Here is a 12839-nt window from a genome sequence, read left to right on the forward strand (position 1 = left end):
GAGAATGGAAAGGTGAAATGGGAAGCGTGGTCGTTTATCCATTGACAAATTGATGGATGGTTCAAATGAGTAATGGAGGGTAATGGCTACTTGAGAATATGTTACAAATAGAATCAGTATTGAAATGGCTTGATAATTTCAGGCTTTAACATATAGGTAGAGACAAAATACATATATTATTATGGCATGGAGGGTACACCCGAGTCCGCGTTGTTCTATGATGGTAGGTGAATATTGGGGATATTCACGGGATATTGCATAGTGAAAATCACTTTTGATAATCTCGAAACAAGGCCTTCATCTTTAAAATTATCAAATAGGCTGATTATTGACATTATTGTTTTTTTTAAGACAATATAGATATCGATAATAACATGTCAGTCATAATCTGTCATAACAACAATGTAAATAATCCTCAATCAATGTAGGTAATGGATAATGTATTTGGAATATAATCTCAAAAATCTTGTGTATTTATTAGTTTTTGGCTTCATTTTTTATTTCCGTAAGCAGAAACCTCGGAGAAGGACAGGATGCACGATAAAGTAAGATGATAAGAAACCATTGAATTATATTCATTGCAAGAAACACAGTCATGTCCATCAACAGTGCTTCACTCATACCGACGACATTTTCCCCGTTAATTTAGTTTTAAGACAAAATATAGCTGCATATTAATAAAATGGGGGGATGAAACCTTTTTTTTATCAATGATTTCAAAATTTTATCGTTTTTCATTATTGTCATTCACATATAATATGTACTCGTCTGTCAATCAATACAAAACAAACACCTGTAAATTTCACGTAAACAGCATAAAATGAAATAAAATCGCCGTGTTATACTTTTTACCCCTTATCTCAATGTATTTCGAATGGAACATAAGACATTTCATATTCGTTGTTGGATTCATAATAATGTATTACAGTAAGAGGAAAAATACAAAAAAATGCACGATCAGGTAAGATTTCTGAAGTGGCCGTGACTCGTGGCTCGTGGCCAGTCAGATTAGTGTCACGTCAGTAGCTGTACGGTTTATCATCCAGTTCCTTTACATTTAGCTCCTTGATACAATGCCAATACAGTAGTATACTTCTGCCAGTGGATGGAAGTTAGCTGATGATAATGAAGCTGGCAAAAGGATATAAACATAAATAGAAAATGTGAGGGTGTGATGATTGACGTCATTGCATTCATTATTGGCATTCACAGTCGCCAGTGATTGCCCTTCAGGCCCTTTTAAGAAGCCAAGGCTTTAGCGCAGTCACTAAGAGCCTCTTAAATCTATCTTTAAAACGACCCCTTTGATTGTTATTAAAAGTTTCTAAGCATAGATTTACAATCTATAGAGACTTCAGGACTCAGAAAACTATTTTTATATTAAGTATATTATTATATTTTGCGGAATCTAGATAGGTATGCAGTTTTCCTTACCATGATTTTTTTCTTACGGTCAAAGAACTCATTGGTACATGTCAGCGCCGGGATTCGAACCCGCATCTCTGGCGTGAGAAGCGGCCGCTTACCTGCTACATCGCTCTAGCGTTGGTAAGCTTTGGTCTTCTTGGGCCGATGGCCTCTGACAGGTGCCGAGATGAGGGAGATCGATGAGTGTTATGGCTTTCTTAACTACTTCAGAGTATACAAGTAGTTTGTCTTACTGTACTGTCTACCTAATTGTATTTCAGATCAATCGTCTCCCGGAAGTATGGAAAACGTGTAATAAGATCCGTGCAGCTGCGTTCCGCGTTGGACTCAACTTATGGGACTGGTACCGCCCTCTGGACCCCGATGGCAACAACATTATATCAGGTACGCGTCAGGGAACCCTGGCGTTAGACGCCCTTGGGCCTACTGAAAAGATGGTCTTCGAGGTTAGCCGGTAATGGCTCCATGAGACAGACCGATGTCAGAGGGTTGTGATGTGAGATTTTCTAGCAGTGGACGAGTGTTAGCTGAAGATAATGAGAATGAGGTTGAAGTATCAAACATGCTGTATTTTAGGACTAATTTTCTTGTATCCTTCATCTACCATAGTAAGGATTGTACCAACTCTAGTGCCTTTGATGTTGATGAAATAAAAACGCTTTGTTGCTAGTTTTGGCTACGCCTTGTGAAGGAAATCTTGTTTAATAATTGAACCAATTGTTTCAACGTTAGATATTGATAACTTTTCACCATCTTAACAGGTTTTATTACCCTTGCCTTGTTAGCACCTCTCAGTATTCAGGAAGTAAACAAGAGCTTTCAAAGCTGGTGCACAAGCTCGGAATACTAAATAGAGAGCTTATGGTGAAGTTTTACTTTTTACTTTTATCTGCAAAGCTGGGCAGAGTCTGCTTAGTGAAACGAAGCATGCAGCGAAGGCATTAGCGGTATCATGGCGGCAATCTCTTTGAAATGGATAATTTTAGCGCAGGCGAATGAATTGTTGAGCTCATTTAATGTTTTATTAGAGCTTGAAAAGAAATAAAAACTTAGAGAGGATATATGAGGGAGTTTGTTTTATGAGTTTAAATTAAATTATATTTTATCTTACGACTTCATTGGCTAATAAAAGAAGTCAGGTCAGGTATAGTCAGGTAAGTACTTCACTTCTACGCATAATAATTATGTTTAAAAGAAGGTTAAAATATGATGACTAGGAAACTACCCGCCAAACATACCCACATCTTAATTTTACAATGGTCTCTTAGTTGCAAATTACAGACGCTCCAATCACCCCCAATAACCAAAAACTTCACTATCCCTCATTAAAATTCCACCCGTTTCTCCAACAGTCTGCATTCTATATTTACCCTTACCGTTCGGTCCTCAGAGTCGAAGTTCGTATCGATCCTGGCGGGGCCGCTACGCTCGGTGACCGGGCTGAGTGACGCGGAGATTGCGCAGCTGGCCGACTACTTCCGAACCCAGGATGGACGCGTGCTGTACCACCAGCTGTGCTCCGTTATACATGGGGAAGGTAACGTGTGACTGATGAATACCCGATACCCTAGTAGGTGATGACCATAGTAATGCAACTTTATCTACATGGTTATCTCGAGTAACTAGAACCTTTGTAACTACGTGGAACGATGCGATGGTTTTATTTAATTTATGCATGTGTCTGTCACCACGTAGTGCTGAAACAGATCGACCTGTACGAGTTGTTCACTAACTTTCGTGAATATATTTTAACACTTTCCTCTTGACTATACCTACAATAACGACTAAACATCAATATCAGACCATTTATAGATACCTAGATAGATAGATAGAATATTCTTTATATGCACACACACACATGAAATAAACTTACATAACTTAAATACTAACACATATGTTCAAAAATGGCGGCCTTATCGCTTAAAGCGATTTTTTCAAGACAACCTTAGGGTGGAAGGATATTATTACATACTTGTAAGATTACATTTATATTACATACTTGTAAGAGCTAAGTTACAGTCACCTTCCTCTTGTTTTACAGTTCCCCTGTCAGTACTCTCATAGCTGCTGCTAGTCTTATACCCATGTATGACTCCATAAATAGAAAAGCCTGTCCTTGATTAACCCCCTATATCCCCTACTATCCACCAGACCGCGCCACCAACGCGCAGGCCTCATCCAACTGTCTGCTGGAGGCGTGCCCGCCGCCGCCGCCGCCCGCGTGCCGCTCGCTGGACCGCTGGCAGCGCCGCCGCGTGTGCTGCCTGCTCGCCACCATCGGGGGCAGGGACGTGCCGCTGCAGCCCTACTTCCAGGACTATGAGCTGGTTAGTTAGGCGTCAGGCGGTATGGTGGTAGGAAGAAGAACCTTGGGGTAAACGAGTTTTTGAGTGGAAATCCCGAACAAGCAAAGGTAGCGTGCAGGTCTATGAGGTTGCATAATAGTTATGCATATCCATTATGTAGGCACTCCATTTCAATGGATTGACCAGCCTGATTTTACACAGGTTGAAGAAAAAGCTGCAAACGTCCCAAAACAGAATATTACTGGCCAATGATGGTTCTGATGTATTTTTAGGAAAACATGACACAAGAAGCCAATCATTGTGCAATTAAAATATTAGCTTTGACCATATTTTGGACCTACATCTCTCAGGTTATCAAACTGATTTAAAAAATGTTTATGACACACCGCTTGTCTCCATCCAGGTAGCCAAGAACGACGGTCGCATCACATTCGCGCACTTCGCCCGCATCCTCAACCACGTGGGGCTGCTGCTCGCGCCGGACGACTTCAACCTGCTGGTGCGCCGGTTCATCGTGGACTCCTACACGCTGGATTATGTCGAGTTCCTGAAGGAAATCGAGGCGGTGAAGAAGATGGGCATCGCTGGACTTGGGCCTGTACGTAACTGTATTATTATGATTTACTGCTGCGGTTGTGACAAAATTACCGTGTTGGCGCATCCTTAAATATACAGAGTGAAATTTTATCAGTGAAAGTTTCAAGTATGCCGGGGTCAAGATTTTTAAAAAGAGGCTCCTCTTGTCATTAATATAATTCCACCCCATTATGAAACAGCTAACGGCTTCACTATTTCTATAAATATTGCTGTATAAACTACACCCTCAAACCTGTTCAACTACGAGTAGCATCCGTCCTTCTTCCAGGAGTACCTCCACCCTCATGCAGTGCTAGACACGACTCCGGAAAAGCTGGCTCGTCCAGAAATAGACGCTGGTCTGCCGACCACGGCACTGGGACCCAATGACGTGTTCCATCCGATACTGAAGCCGAAACCGCCTACCAGACAACTGGTGGAGATTATGCTCAGGGTTCAGGAGTTTGTCAAGCAGAGGAGGATACGGATTTCAGAGTTTTTACGGGTATGTAGGGATTGGTGCCATTCTTGATCGTTTGTGAGAAATGATATTGGCGTTTTGATCATCGAGTCTGTGTCTTCTAAAGAACTTATCCTCTATATTCTACTCAAACCCAGGAGCACGACCCTCTGAACAGCGGTCGCATGGCTCCGGAGAACTTCCGTCGCGCCCTGGACACGTGCGGGCTGCACCAGGTTCTTACTCCAGACGAGGTGCTCTGCATCATGAAGCACTACATGGACCCTAATGACAGCAGGCGAGTCTGCTGGCGCACGTTCGAGGACGACTGCGATCAGGGTTCGTAGCTAACAAATCCAATAAGTTTATGTAGGTCTTGTATTTCTTAATATGATGGATAAAATACATTGCTGTATGCTTGTTGTAGTCTCCATAATAGTTTTATAAAATTGATTCTTCATTTCAAAAGAACTAATGCTTCAGGCCAGACTCATTGCTCTAGTTTTAATCCTTGCACCCCTCAGTATTCACGACAAAAGAGCTCGAGAAGCACCCAGACTTCGTTCCCGGCGGTGTCAGCGAGCTGGTGGCCGCTTTGCCGCCGGCGGGGTCGGCGGAGGCGCGCGGGGACGTGTCTGAAGACAGCCTGGACCTGTGCCAGGCCGCCATGCTGAGGGTCCGGGCTGCTTGCAAGGAGCGGTCAATTGATCTCAGGCCCGCGTTCCGGGATCATGATGAGTTAGTTTTCTGTGTATTTTTTATTCATAAGACCAAATTTTTTATCTCCAGGTTTGGCATAATTATGACGCTACGGGATTTAGCAGATCGCTTGCCAAAATATATATATATATATCCTTATCCTTCCAAATCCATCCTTCTATTAACCGCTTCAAACAACAACTTTAGCGTAGCTGCGCTTGCAGCCGTGTAGGTTTTCCCCAAACATCTCTTTTCCTCCCTTACTCCTGACTCCCTTCCTCCTCAGACACAACAACGGGCACGTGTCGCGCGCGCACGTGCGGCGCGTGCTGGCTCGGCTGGGCGTGCTGCCCACGGCGGCGCAAGTGAGGGCTCTGGAGTACCGCTACCTAGACGACTGTGGGTTCAGCTATCTGCGGTTGTTGGAGGATGTGAGTGTAGTAGTAGGCTATGTGTTGTTAACAATCTTAATAAGTTGATTAACCAATTAATTGGTAATCGCGAATCCTCTGTTACAGAAGACGTAAATACCCTCCTTGCATTCTATCTAAAGTTTTCCGCATCAAACTCTAATCAAAGGAAGTTCTTATGTACGTTTACAGTTCCTCAGCCAACCTAGGCAACTCGGGTTATCCAACACTACAGCATTAAAGTATATAGTCGTCAACGAACTCACCATAGTTAATTACCACGATCTATAGCGCCATCCAATGAACGGGCTAGTGGTTCAATCAAAAAGGAGATTCAACCAGATGCCTGCGACATATACACAGACTGATAGTCTTCCTATTCCACTCAGCTGGAAGAGCGTCCGGTGGAGAGCGCGGTGCTGGCGGGCCCCTCGGCGGTGGTGCGGCAGTCCAGCAAGTCACGTGGACCGAGTCCTCTGGAGACGGATATTGTGCAGATACTGGCCAAGATCAAGGGCAAGGTATGGATTTGCATTGATTTCTTCGACGTGTGGTGTTATTTAGGAAGATTCCTAAGAAAATCCTTGTGGTGTTCTAGGGATGCTGCATGGGTTGTATCATGGTTGAAGATCAGCATACCAATTCATAGTTTAGATTTTTTGTCATTACAGTTCAAATCATGTATTTTTTTTATTTTTTATTTTATTTATTAGGGACAACAAACAATTGTACACATACATTATGTAACACGTATATATAAGAAGAGTAATTTGGTGTACAATCCACACCGTTATCCACAGATTAAGTTTTTAAATACAATTGCAAGTAGGTACTTACAAAGAGTGACTAAATTAAACACAAAGACTAAACGCTAAACAACCCAGGGGAAGGGACGGGGAGGGGGAGAGGAAAGAGGATTGAAGTGACATTTAAGTAGTATGTGTGTGTGTATGAGTTACTACATGTGTATGTTATTGAGTGTTTCAGTTATATGTTTCTTATAACAATAGGGAGTAAGTGTGAACACGTCAGCGTCATTAAAGAGTTGATTATACCTAAGTTGCTACAAGGCGATGCAGTGGCGCGCGCTTGCCGGCGTTGGTGCGGCAGCTGGAGGACGCGAACGTTCGCGCAGCTCGCTGCCGGCCGCCTCGCCGCGGCACGCGATAGCTTATGGAGTTGATTAGTTCAATGGAATCGAACCGATGTCTACAAAGATTGTATAGCATCATGGCTCCGAGAAGTATCCGCCTAGATTTAAGTGTAGACATTTTAAATTTGACATGTAAGTTGACTTATAGCACAGAAGCCATAATTATTTGGGTGCCCTAGGTGCAATTGGATGTGTTGTCGAATCGAGTCAAGACCGAGTGACATCAACGATCATTATTCCTGAATTTACGAGTATCTAGACGGCAGCCATTTTACCACAGTCACTTCTTCTTCTTATCGTGTCGACGACAAACCAACAAAGTCGCTAATAATGCATGCCCAGAACTGGGCCACTGATACTGTACCGCTGGTAGCGGTCATAGTCACTCTATCCAACTGACTCACCCCTTATTACCTCCCCAGATGGTGCGTGAAGGCGTTCGCCCCATGGAGTTCCTGCGTCAGTTCGACCCTCACAATGAGCTTGTGGTGCCCCGAGCTGACTTCTACCGCGGCCTGGCCAGCGCCGGCGTCTCGCTCACCCCCGTGGAGATGGACACGCTCATGGAAGTGTTAGTAGAAGACGGAAGATCGGTTTATTAGTCAACTTGATGATGTCGTGTCTTAACTAACTATATCTTCAGACAGTGAGGCATATAACAAGCGCAACAACTCTATGTCCTCATTCATCTACTGCCGGTTACCTACTAACATAAACTACCTACCTATATATGGTCGTTGCACGGTCCCTCTACTGACATCCTACAGAAAAGGCCTATGTCCAACAGTAAACCTGACCCGAAAGATGATCAGAAAACTTATAATTCTAAAACAACGTATATACATATATCATTGAAGGCCATTAGTACGCAGATAGGAAAACTAGGTTTAGATACAACATCACATACAGCGCTTATAAAATCAATCAGCGAACATACCTAACTACAACCACGTTACAAACATACAGCGCTACTCATCGCCTCATCTCCTAACCCTTCACCTTCCTCCCCTTCAGCTTCGCGGCCCCAGCGCGCCGTCGGTTCATAGACTACGTGCGTTTCTGCGACACAGTGGGCGAAGCCCTGACGCAGGGCGGGCTGGAGCGCGCGCCGCTGTTGACGCCCGTGCCGCACATCCCGACCATAGACACGCCGCTCAACTTCCTCAACTTCGAGGAGAGGCATATTGTCTCTGGCGCGATGGCCAAGCTGGCTAAGTTTCCGGATCAGCTGTCCAATATTATGGAGGTTTTCAAGGTTAGTTGCTAATGATAATAACGGGGGAAGATACCTACTTTACCTAACCTATAAGTACATAAATACCTAATAGTTATAGCGTGATTAGGCTTTTATAGTTCATTTTGCTCTTCGATCATATTATATTGATCGAAGATTTTGCTAGTCAATTAATTACGAGTAACTATCGAACTTTTTATTATAATATTAGTTTGGATTTCCTTTAACTTAATTTATGCCACCTAACGCTTTAACTATCGCCTACGGCCTACTGAATATAACTATAATAATTACCTACTGTCTTTGCTTATATTACCGTAAAGTTACTGATAAAGATAGACCATCAGCGCGCCCCACCTACGGCGAAACCAACGACTTACACAAACTGCTGCTATCCATTGCTGCTTACTAGGGCATGCAATACCGCAATACCGGTATTCGTAATACCGGTATTAGGGACAAAATTCACGCTTTTTTCAATACCGGTACTGAAAGTTAATACCGGTATTGAAGTAATACCGGAATCGGACTTTTTTAGGCTATAATGAAGCGATTAAGATATAGTATTCCTATGTACTGTGAAAGCGCACTTGTTTCCAACCGTTTGATGCAGTTTTCGGCCGTTTGATATCTACTGTTGTCCATGCGTAAACGGACACTGGATGTAAAAATAATAATTTATTGTAAAATTTAAACTCTAATACTCAATTTTCGTAAAAATCTATTACAAAATACTGAATTTCATTGCTTTTTCTCGTTTTATTTTGACCTATACGACCTTTAATCACAATATATGCCATTTATTACAAGGAAATCTAATACCGGTATTAATACCGGGATCCCGGTATTGAGTTGCAATACCGGAACTCAATACCGGTATTGAAAATAGTTCCGGTATTGCATGCCCTACTGCTTACCTTCCACCACCACTTCTCCCCGCAGGACATAGACAAGCAGCAGTGCGGCTCGCTGCCTCGCGTGTCGCTGGACCGCGCGCTCGGGCAGCGGGGGCTGCTGCCGCTGCTGAGTGCCAGGGAGCGGGAGCTCGTGTACAAGTGCTTCGGGTATAGAAAAGGGTGCGGGGATGAGGTATGAATTTTATTAATACCGCCAACCATTGATGGAGTTCCCAAGAGCAATGTGTGTGCAAGATATGACGGATGATGAGTAGAACGAATTTTGGTTCTGTTTAGTCATTAAGCACTACTCTTCAACAAAGACGACTCGGGCATAATCATAGAAGCCTCAGTCCAGTTAACGTGTTCGCTTAATTCAGCATCTCCGCGTATCAGTGTCAGACTACTAAAAAATCTTATAATACCTACCAACCTTTGCTTGACAATTTATTGCATTTCCAGGTGAACTACCGTGCCCTGAGCAAGGCACTAGACATTTTGTTTGCGACTTCGAGCGCGCCGTGCTAAGGGGCCCGCTGCTTAGAACGAGTCACATCACGTCGTCTTCATCTCTGTTCACACTAAAACATCACGTGGTAATGTTAAAATAAGTGCTCCGTGTTGGCATGTGTGTTAAAATCAGTCTATCTGTGATAGTGTAAATTACATGTCAATGAAAAGAAAAGCAAATATAATAAAATACAACAGTTTATTATTCATTTCATAATTATAATAGGTGTGGTACATAACAATACATCCAACGTTGTGAAATACGCCTTTATACTTTACATAGGTAGTCATCAAATTAAAATATTGACCAAACACACATAATTTTACTACAGACAACAAAGTATACTGCAATAAGTCTAGGTCTAGATCGAGATAAACTAACTATAAATGTATAATTTCAATAAAATGTATCTCGAAAATATATATATTGTTACAAATGGCACTACATAAAAATTTCATTCTTAAGGGTCTGCAATAGGGAATCGAGGGTTGGCATTGTCATAGAATTATGTAGTAAATGATGCTCTACAGCCTTGAAAAAAATCACACAGGTAGTTGAAGAGTCTAGCTAGGTGCTGAATCATTCGAATTTAAGTAAATGATTATGGATAACTGTATATTAATTTCAGAATATCAAGAAAAACCAGTCAATCACACTCCCGTATTGTAACAACTGTGTCGTAATTATAAAGAATTTTCATATGATTTTTATCATATTATAAAGTTAAAGGCTTGGACTAGGCGCTAAATACCTTGTTTTTTAATAAACACACACTTATTTTGTGTAAATTAATCCCAAACTTGAGCAATTTTTTTCCCTCAAATCTTCATACAAATATCTATGGCGGCTTTCTGTGTTATAAAATCATAAACACAAGTGACGTTTGACTCAGTTGGCCGCTGGCCTCCAAAGAAGGGTCACGTCGGTTTAGGCAGCACTGACAGCTCGCGATCTTATCGTGTACAGATACAAAATCACTGCACATTGGTTGTCATTGCACTTTTTCAACTTTTATGACACCAACATAATTTGATTTGAAATTGAGGAAGCATAATTCTTCCAGTATATTCAATACATTAAATTAAATTAGATAGTGTGCAATATTCTCGTGATATTACAGTCTCGTAAAGGTCTGATGAGGAGCAGGAATATAGCGAATGGATCTAAGTGATGACAATACGCACGAACATTAGGTTAGGGATCAAAAATACAGTCTCTTGGTGCTGGTTGAGGTATGGTCTCGTGAGGATCTGATGAGGGCAGTAACACGGTGGTGGCTCAATTTTATTTCAAAGATGTTAATAGCTAAAAGCATCGAGTTTGGGCTATTAAGTATGTTTTTCAGAGAGAGAGAAAGATATTTTGTTTTTCCTCTGGATGTGTTAGGTTTACTGGGTTTACTAAGTTCATTCTGTTAATGGCATCAAGTTGTTATGTGTTCATAAGTAATAATTATTTATTAACAAAATGCTGTTGATTCTCCACGAAAATGTAAAAATAAAAATAAAATAAATAAAAATAAATTCGTAACGTAAAATTGTCAATGACGGAATTTCTTCTATAGACAGTAGCCACAAAAAAAACAAACGATAGATGGCGTGATTTGAAGATAAAGATACATTTTTTCGACACATAGACAGCAACAACAAAAAAAATACAGATTTAAAGAAAAGAAACACATACTTATACAAAACAACAAAGAAAAAAAAGGATACACATCAAAATAACTGGAAAAAATATAAGCCCCAATTTACTTGTGTGGGACAGGGAGTATAATATTTTTTTTGGGGTACCTACTCCCCATCTATGCGAAATATAAGCTTGATATCTTTACCCGTTTCTGAGAAAACTGTCAGTCAGACAGACGGACAACAAAGAGATCCTATAACGGTTGCTTTTTTTCTTTTGACGTTCGAAACCCTAAAATTAAGTTAAAATATTATGCTGCCAAAAAATGTACTTACAGGTATTGAAAAAGCGGTATATAAACAAATTATACCAGCAGAGGGTTCACCATTTAGCTGAAGGTTACTTAGAAAACGGCCTTGAGTGGCGGTCAAGTTGGTCCCCGCCTGCGATACTTTCCATTAACATTGGGACTCGTTTTCATGTTTTTAGCGTACAGTTAGGTTTTTAGTTTTTTATAATTGTATTTTTTTATTTGTAACTTTTTAGTTGTTTTTATTTTATGAAATTTTACGTCGGTAGGTAGTTCATGATCATTTTTTATTTCAATAATTTTGGTGTTGTTATTTAAATACCTTCAATATGCATATTTTTGTAATGTGAAAATCAAGTCCTTTCATTTGATACCTTACACGGCAAAGTTGAATTATTATTTTTTCGATCATCACGTTATGTCCTCAAGAGGGCGCTATGTACATTTTAATGGAACGTCACATAGCCTATAGCCATCGCGTCATCAATACGCTTCTAACAATACCTCATACATCAAAATCTATCAAGCCGTTTAGGCTACAGGAGGGAACAAAGAAACAGACAAACATACATATATACATACATACAATCAAAAAACATTACCCTCCTCCTTCGGCAGTCGGGTAAAAAGGAGTAAGACAGGGGGTCATTCTGAACTTTTGCTCTACGAGTTTTGGAAATTAACAAAAAAAAATCTTTTTCATAGAAACTTTGTTGGGCATGTGACTTTTTACCATGGAACGAATATTTTTTTTCGCGAATTTGCAAATCTCGTAGAACAAAAGTTGTTCAGAATGACCCCTTGAGTCATCCCCTTTTGGCTTAGTATAGCCCTTTTGCGACACTATGTATTTACTTTGCTTTGTCGTCGGGGTTCAGTTGGCTGGAGGATGCCCGAAACTTATTATCTACACTTTAATACTTTTAGTTACCTTTCTACAAGTAAATACCACATTTGTTTGAGGAAGCTAATCGGGTTCCGAGTATAGAGTAAAGTGGCACCCCTATTAATTTCTACTCTTTCCTGGTGCCTACCAGTGTAAGTAAGAATTATACTTACTTACCCTAAAATCACCCAAAATGTACTTGAACATAATTGTCAATAAAGTTGGCGAGTAAAAGTTTATCGACCCACTGTGCAAACTTACATGTGTGCGTGTCACTGCGTGTGCTGTGTGAAGAGCATTGAAAACCCAAAATTGGCGCGGCACGTCACCCTGTACGGGCC

General features: G+C 41.1%; 1 protein-coding gene across 1 annotated transcript; it reads left to right on the plus strand.

Annotated features, from left to right (window-relative positions):
• The first annotated feature begins 399 nt into the window (after window positions 1-399).
• LOC105387858 lies at window positions 400-9764 on the plus strand. Its single transcript, XM_048621566.1, has 14 exons — window positions 400-545; window positions 1689-1812; window positions 2819-2965; window positions 3580-3755; window positions 4138-4332; window positions 4600-4815; window positions 4929-5109; window positions 5295-5508; window positions 5756-5900; window positions 6269-6400; window positions 7455-7603; window positions 8047-8287; window positions 9209-9355; window positions 9625-9764. Exons 1-14 carry the CDS (start codon window positions 534-536, stop codon window positions 9688-9690), a joined length of 2145 nt encoding a protein of 714 aa, XP_048477523.1. The 5' UTR covers window positions 400-533; the 3' UTR covers window positions 9691-9764.
• Window positions 9765-12839: the final 3075 nt, after the last annotated feature.

Source organism: Plutella xylostella, chromosome 6 (assembly GCF_932276165.1).
Source record: "Plutella xylostella chromosome 6, ilPluXylo3.1, whole genome shotgun sequence".
NCBI lineage: Eukaryota > Metazoa > Arthropoda > Insecta > Lepidoptera > Plutellidae > Plutella > Plutella xylostella.